The sequence below is a fragment of the Engraulis encrasicolus genome, chromosome 12 (assembly GCF_034702125.1).
Source record: "Engraulis encrasicolus isolate BLACKSEA-1 chromosome 12, IST_EnEncr_1.0, whole genome shotgun sequence".
NCBI classification, from domain to species: Eukaryota; Metazoa; Chordata; class Actinopteri; order Clupeiformes; family Engraulidae; genus Engraulis; species Engraulis encrasicolus.
This window is the reverse complement of record NC_085868.1, coordinates 39,974,236-39,980,858: the sequence shown is the minus strand read 5'-3', so window position 1 is coordinate 39,980,858 and position 6,623 is coordinate 39,974,236. Positions and strand designations below refer to the sequence as shown.

Below are 6,623 nucleotides of genomic sequence, written 5' to 3'. Positions count from 1 at the left end.
CACGGGGACCCCGGTTCGAGTCTGGCCGGGGTCATTTCCCGATCCCACCCCGTCTCTCTGTCCCACTCGCTTCCTGTCACCATCTCAGACTGTCCTATCAAATAAAGGCATAAAAGCCCCAAAAAATATATTTAAAAAAATAAGAAATAAAATAAGAGATGGGTGAGCAGGGTAAGTTACAGTAATCTAAACACATAAATAAATCTCCCTGGCCTTGCCTTGCCTTGCCTTCAGGTCCGCCACGTGTGTGTCAGCCGGGCCAGAGGCTGATGGTGGTTGGCGGAGGCCTGACCAGCGCACACATCATCTCCATGGCACTGCAGCAGGGGGCACGGCACGTCACCTGGGTGATGCGCAAACACTTGCAGGTGAGAAGCAGACTTTGACTTTACATTTGTTTTGATTGAATTACAATGCGCGCCGCATTCAATGATTTAACGATTTGGGTTAAATGTAATTGATAAAAATAACTACAAGGAAGGTAAGCAGGGTGCGGTTTTTAGGGGGGGATGAGGGTGATTGTCCCCGCTTCTGGTCTTGATATCAACACTTTTTCTACATGATTTTATCACAGTTCAATGCAATTCCATTGATATTGTTTACAATCTGAAACAAATCCCCCCTTCTGGTTTTCCGACAAATCGCACCCTGAAGGTAAGAATGAATGAATGAATGAATGAATGAATGAATGAATGAATGAATGAATGAATGAATGAATGAATGAATGTATGAATGAATGACAACAAACAGCACAATGTTCTTGGTTACGTCATTTGACCCACGAAGGTGAGAGCAATGCCATAGGACAGTCATCTGTCAGAAGCAAAGCAAACGCTATGAGTGCATCTTAATATGCGACCTTGCCTCCTCCACTTGCCTCCTCCACTTGCTTCTCATCATGATGACATCACTGACAACAGCATTATATTTCAATATCTTGCAAAAGCTCAATTGTAGAGTCTTTTTCTCATTTGCAATTGGGATGGTGAATGAAAAACAGTCCCTCAAAAGTTGTTGTGGCTAGGCTGACAGCTGGGAAACTTTATCGTTTTCTCCACGGAGGAGGGGCCAGGAGGCGGGACGAGGAGACAAGAGCAAGTGGAGGAGGCAAGGTCGCATATTAAGACGCACTCTATTTCTCCATACTCCCTTACTGGAACAGCTTGACACGGGTGACGTGTCGGAAGAGCCTGATTGGTCAATAGATTCTTCCATACTCCCATAGTGTAATTACTTCTCATATGGACACAGAACATTCAGTTCTCAAATGACTCACAAATGACAAATGACACACACACACACACACACACACACACACACACACACACACACACACACACACACACACACACACACACACACACACACACACACACACACACACACACACACACACACACACACACACACACACACACACACACACACACACACCTTCAACAAAAGACTGTTTTTAATTGAGGGAACCGGTATAGAAATGGCATGAGAGGGAGGCTTTACTAAAATTAGTGCCATTTATATAAATATATATATTATATATATATTTATTATTATATATATAATATATATATTTATAGTTTTCTGAAACAGTTTGAAGAGGGTGATGTGGCGAGCCTGATATGATTGGTCAATATTATATTGATGCCAACACTGAGGCTAACATATGGGCACACAAATCTCAAACCAGGATCGTCAAAGACATAGTTGTGTAGGTAACTGGAATTCTTTTTGTAGTTTGATGACTTTTCATATGATCTTCTGTTTGCCTTCCTAAGTTTTGATTCTGATGTAGGGATGAGATCTAGCCTGGTCCAGGAAGACAGATGCTGAGGCACTCAAGGTTGCAATTTTTTTACTTTTTCATTTGGCTATAATGCCTACGCGTTTCGGCCCTTATGGCCTTCTTCATATGCCCTGAAGAAGGCCATAAGGGCCGAAACGCGTAGGCATTATAGCCAAATAAAAAAATTGCAACCTTGAGTGCCTCAGCATCTGTCTTCCTGGACCAAGTTTGAGAGCCCCTACACTGATGAGCACCAAGGAAAAAAGGTGAAGACCCAGAAGCACTCCAATTACCTGCTTGTATAAGATCTAGCCTTTTTAACTCTGGAGAGTGGAACTCGTAACCCAGTAAGAAATGGCCCCTGATATAAATTGACTCTTATCATTAATAGCAGGCCAAGTCGTAATGTATTACTAAAGGGCCCTGCACACTGTTATAGTGGTGTAGTACAATGGTAGTTACGTTTCTTCAGTGACTATTACAGCATTGCACTGGTGGAACAAAGTGCGTTAAAGGGGTATGCCACTATTTTGGGGCTTAATAGAGTTAGAATCGTTGGCTGGGGTTTATGAAGGTGGTAAAGTGTCTTATTTTTCATGTAAGCCGTTGTCTTGCTTTAAGAGAAGTTAAAAGAGGGAGCATGTCGCTAAGCTAGTGAAAGTCAATGCATCCGTGTAGCATGCTACAATGCTACATGGAAATAGTGGCATACCCCTTTAAGGGGCAACACTACTCTCTTGCCAGATGACCGGTATGTACTCTAAAGGTACTCCTAGTCTAATGGCCATCCTTGTATTTAAGGCGTAAATTGCATATGTTACTTTTTATTGCAAAGGCACTGTTGGGCAAACTTCCCTATTATATCTGTAATTTATTGACTTTTTGTACTTTATCTTATGGCACATGTTCCTCACACAAGTTAGTACTACAGTCTTGTACTCCTCGCACTGAATTAGGGAAAACAGGCTTTTCTTTTTATGCCCCATACCTATGGAATGAGTTGCAGAAGATATTATGTATGGACTCTCTGCCCTCATTAGAGACTTTTAAGAGGGAAATGAATACAGTATACACAGAATGTCATTGTTTCTGACTATGCAGCACATAGGCTACTTTTTATCTCATAATATGTTTTATGTAAACTTATTCTTCTTAATGTGTCTTTTGTACATTTATTTTCCTTTTTGTCTATGTGTTTGTCTGTGACTGTAACTATATGTATGCTGCCATTTTGATCAGGACTCCCTGGCAGAAGAGACTCTAGTCTCAATGGGACAATCCTGGTTAAATAAAGGATACATGAAAAAAGAAAAGAAAATGTTTGTTTGCATGGAAATGAACGTTCCCCCATACTTTTCCAGCTGAAACAGTTTGACGTGGGCGACGTAGAGAGCCTGATCGGACGCTACTCGCACGTGGAGCACGGCATTAAGATGGACGGCCTGGCCTACCTGCGGCAGTTCTACAGCGAGCGGAGCCTGCACAAGAGGCTGGCCATGATACGGCAGGCCAGGAAGGGGGGAGCCGTCACGCCAGAGGCCTACGCACAGCTGCAGCCCTACGTACAGACAGGACAGCTGACCATCAGAGCCTACTGCCAGGTATAGGTTAGTGATGTGATATGAATGAAGTAAGTGTGTGTGTGTGTGTGTGTGTGTGTGTGTGTGTGTGTGTGTGTGTGTGCGTGCGTACGTGCCTGCCTGCCTGCCTGTGTGTGCACGTGTTTGTGTGTGTGCATGTGTGTGTGTGTGTTTGTTGTAGTGTGCGCGCATGAGGGTTGAAAAATGGGGACTGAACTGAAAAAAGAGCACATAGCTTACCTATTAATCTGTAATAATAATGGAATAGAATAATTGGTGTGTTTTCAAGGGAGCCATACACAGTTATTTCAGACTCATGATATCATGGTCAGGGCCGCTGACAGGTTTGCCTGGGCCCGGGACAAGGACATCTGAAAGGGCCCTAAACCCAATACATACATTGGCCCTCATTTATCAAAGCAGCGTACGACGAGAATCATACGTACGTCGTGCGTACGTTCGTTTTCTACGACCAGTTGGTATTTATCAAATCTCATCGTAAGCGCAGGAAAGATGAAATCCTACGACTGCTCTCAGACGGTGTACGCCGATTTCAAGTTGGACTTGAGATGACTATGATCACCAACTTGAGCAGCAGTTGTAGCGCAACAACTCATTATCATAAATATGTGGCCTACATAATTACAAAATGTTTTTACATTGTATATTTTGGCTATAAGCCAACGTCTATCTGTTTGAATTGGTGCACATGTAACCCCCACGCCTAAGTGTGGGCGTGGTCTGTGGCATTTACCCCTGTGATGGGAATTAAGAACAACACATCAGACAAACGTGACCATTGCGTTTCTGCATTGTTTATTCTGCTAGAGCAGGTAAATGTGAATTAAAAGATAAACTCCAACAAACAGTCAATAATACATGACCCTTACTATTATTAACATAGCCAAACCCTCAATATAGAGGTCATTCACTTCTCCTATGATGTGACAATTCCTTAACTGAACAAAGAAATACACTGTAAATACACTTAGTCTCACACAGTTACCCATACACTTGCTTGACATTGTACCAATATACCCTTGAACCTTTAACATTGCATAGATACAAATAAGTGGATCTTTTAATAGTACATCTCTAAGTACTGAATTCAACACTGCACTGACACCAGTCAGTTGGTAGGCACCTTTACATTCAAAACAACATACTGCATTTAACAACAAATTATACACAGTTCTTTAGAAAACAACATATTATCTAATGTGATATTCTCTCGTATGAGTCATTAAACCCATTGCTTCACTGAACTCATTACTCCTTTTCAGAAAGCAAATGTATTACATTCATTACAACTGTTCCAGTTTCCCTTGTCATTACATTCACATTACAAACGGCAGTAGCAATTCAGCTTTTACAAAATGAGTTTATAGTTCACTCGCATGTTGGCAATTCAAAAGAACACTCACGTACGGATAATGGTACTCTAGCATTGTCAAAGAAACATCCAGTCATCCCTATGCATAGGGCTAATCAACAGCTAATCATGTTTGGAACAACTCGATCAAACTTTCAATACAGTTTTAAATTTCACACAATACCTCGCTAAATCACATCTACTATTCTTTAGTGCTTGATCAAGAAATACATTTTGAAGAAAAACAACAGTTTTACCGACCTGTGATGGGAATTAAGAACAACACATCAGACAAACGTGACCATTGCGTTTCTGCATTGTTTATTCTGCAGAGTTGCCAGCGGTCACGTCAAGTTCCCATCACCTACAGTAGAGCGCCCTCTGCTGACGTGAATATGAAATACCACATGTAAATTCAGACAAAGAAAATGTCCATGGTATAAAAACCATTGTAAATAATGTATATTTTTAGCGTTTGACTGAAATACTAATAAACTCAGGGAATTACTTTGCCCTTATGAATTACTTCTCCATAAGTATTTAATATGTAATGTGTGGTGTGTCATGTGTGCAATTATTTAATGTCCTTAACCAACCCACTACACCCTTCCTGGGAGCGCTGCGTTAATTTGGCATATGAACAAGTTTAGAGAAGGTGTAATTACGATGGTTTTCAGACGCTGGATTTATCAACAGCCGCTCGCATTTACGATGAGATTGGAGACGTAGACATGTTTAGTAAATCTCACGCGAGCCTCGTCGTACGACAAGATCTGCGCTCATTCCTGCGATGGTTTCTACGCAAGTTTGATAAATGAGGGCCAATGTGATGAGAATCCAATTTTTGGGCACCCTCTCTTCCTGGGCCCGGCGGGACAAGTGACCCCTTTGCACCCCTTGTGGTCTTCCTTGTCATGATGCACATTGAATAAAGTAGTACATCCCCAAATCCTGTCTAGGTCTCCGAGGCCAAATGGTGCTACCAGAGTCAGATGTGGAGGCTGGCCCTGAGCTGTGGGAACTACTGGACCGGGGACAAAATCTGGCTTGCCACCGGCTGCAAATTAGATGCAAAACAGGACCCACTGCTTTCTGACATCATGGCGGCGTTCCCAATACAGGTGAAGTGAACCAGCATCTGGCCATACAAATAATTGGTGTTGTTTTTTTTTTTTTTTTACATTCAAATTGATATATTTATAACGTAGGCCTAGGTGTTTTGTTTTGGTAGGTCATAGACGGCTGGCCATGTGTTATGGAGAATCTGCGGTGGAATGCTGACTGCCCTCTCTACCTCATGGGACAATACGCTGCCCTTCAGGTGTCTAGAGTTCACCAATGTTTCTTGAATTGTGCAAACATAGAACATGTTGTAGGCCTACCGGTAGACTGGTAGTGCACCTGTTGGCGCATTTCCAAATGGTTTATTTTGTAACATTTTAACAATATGTTTCATAATGCTATTCGCTTATATATGCAGATAGGACCTCACGCAGTGAATCTGGCGGGCGGCCAGGCAGCGAGTTTCCGCATAGCAAAGGACATAATCAGCGAGCACAGCGGGACCGAGCAATTGAACAGAGCGCCTCGCGACGTGGCGAAGGTGCGAACGGATGATTATGTTATGAACATGCATGGCTTGATGTGGCTCTGACGTCAGTTGCTGTGAGAATGACTCAGCAACTTTTCCAATGAGTAAAATAAAAAAATAAAAAAATTAAAAAAATATCCAAGGAGTAGACGAATAGGCGACAAAACACTTTGGCACCAAGTCGCGCGTAATATGTCATTCCATGTGATTCCATCTCTGCGACTGCATTATTTTTGTTTAATAAACTCAGTACATTGGTCAAACTACTTCGCAAAGCCTCTTTCTGTTCCTATAGCA

General features: G+C 42.2%; 1 protein-coding gene across 3 annotated transcripts in view; it reads left to right on the top strand.

The window, feature by feature from the left end:
- The window catches only part of zgc:113276 (uncharacterized protein LOC553748 homolog), a 14,889-nt gene extending 8,318 nt beyond the window's left edge, over positions 1-6,571 (top strand). For 2 of the 3 annotated variants that reach the window (XM_063212700.1, XM_063212699.1), the window contains exons 6-10: positions 235-368; positions 3,145-3,384; positions 5,695-5,856; positions 5,967-6,056; positions 6,216-6,571. In XM_063212700.1, coding sequence (XP_063068770.1) covers positions 235-368; positions 3,145-3,384; positions 5,695-5,856; positions 5,967-6,056; positions 6,216-6,389 — 800 coding nt within the window. In that variant the 3' untranslated portion in view covers positions 6,390-6,571. Of the gene's footprint in view, positions 1-234; positions 369-3,144; positions 3,385-5,694; positions 5,857-5,943; positions 6,057-6,215 lie in introns of those variants that run through there. The other variant, XM_063212701.1, reaches the window with a different exon arrangement.
- The last annotated feature ends 52 nt before the right edge of the window (positions 6,572-6,623 follow it).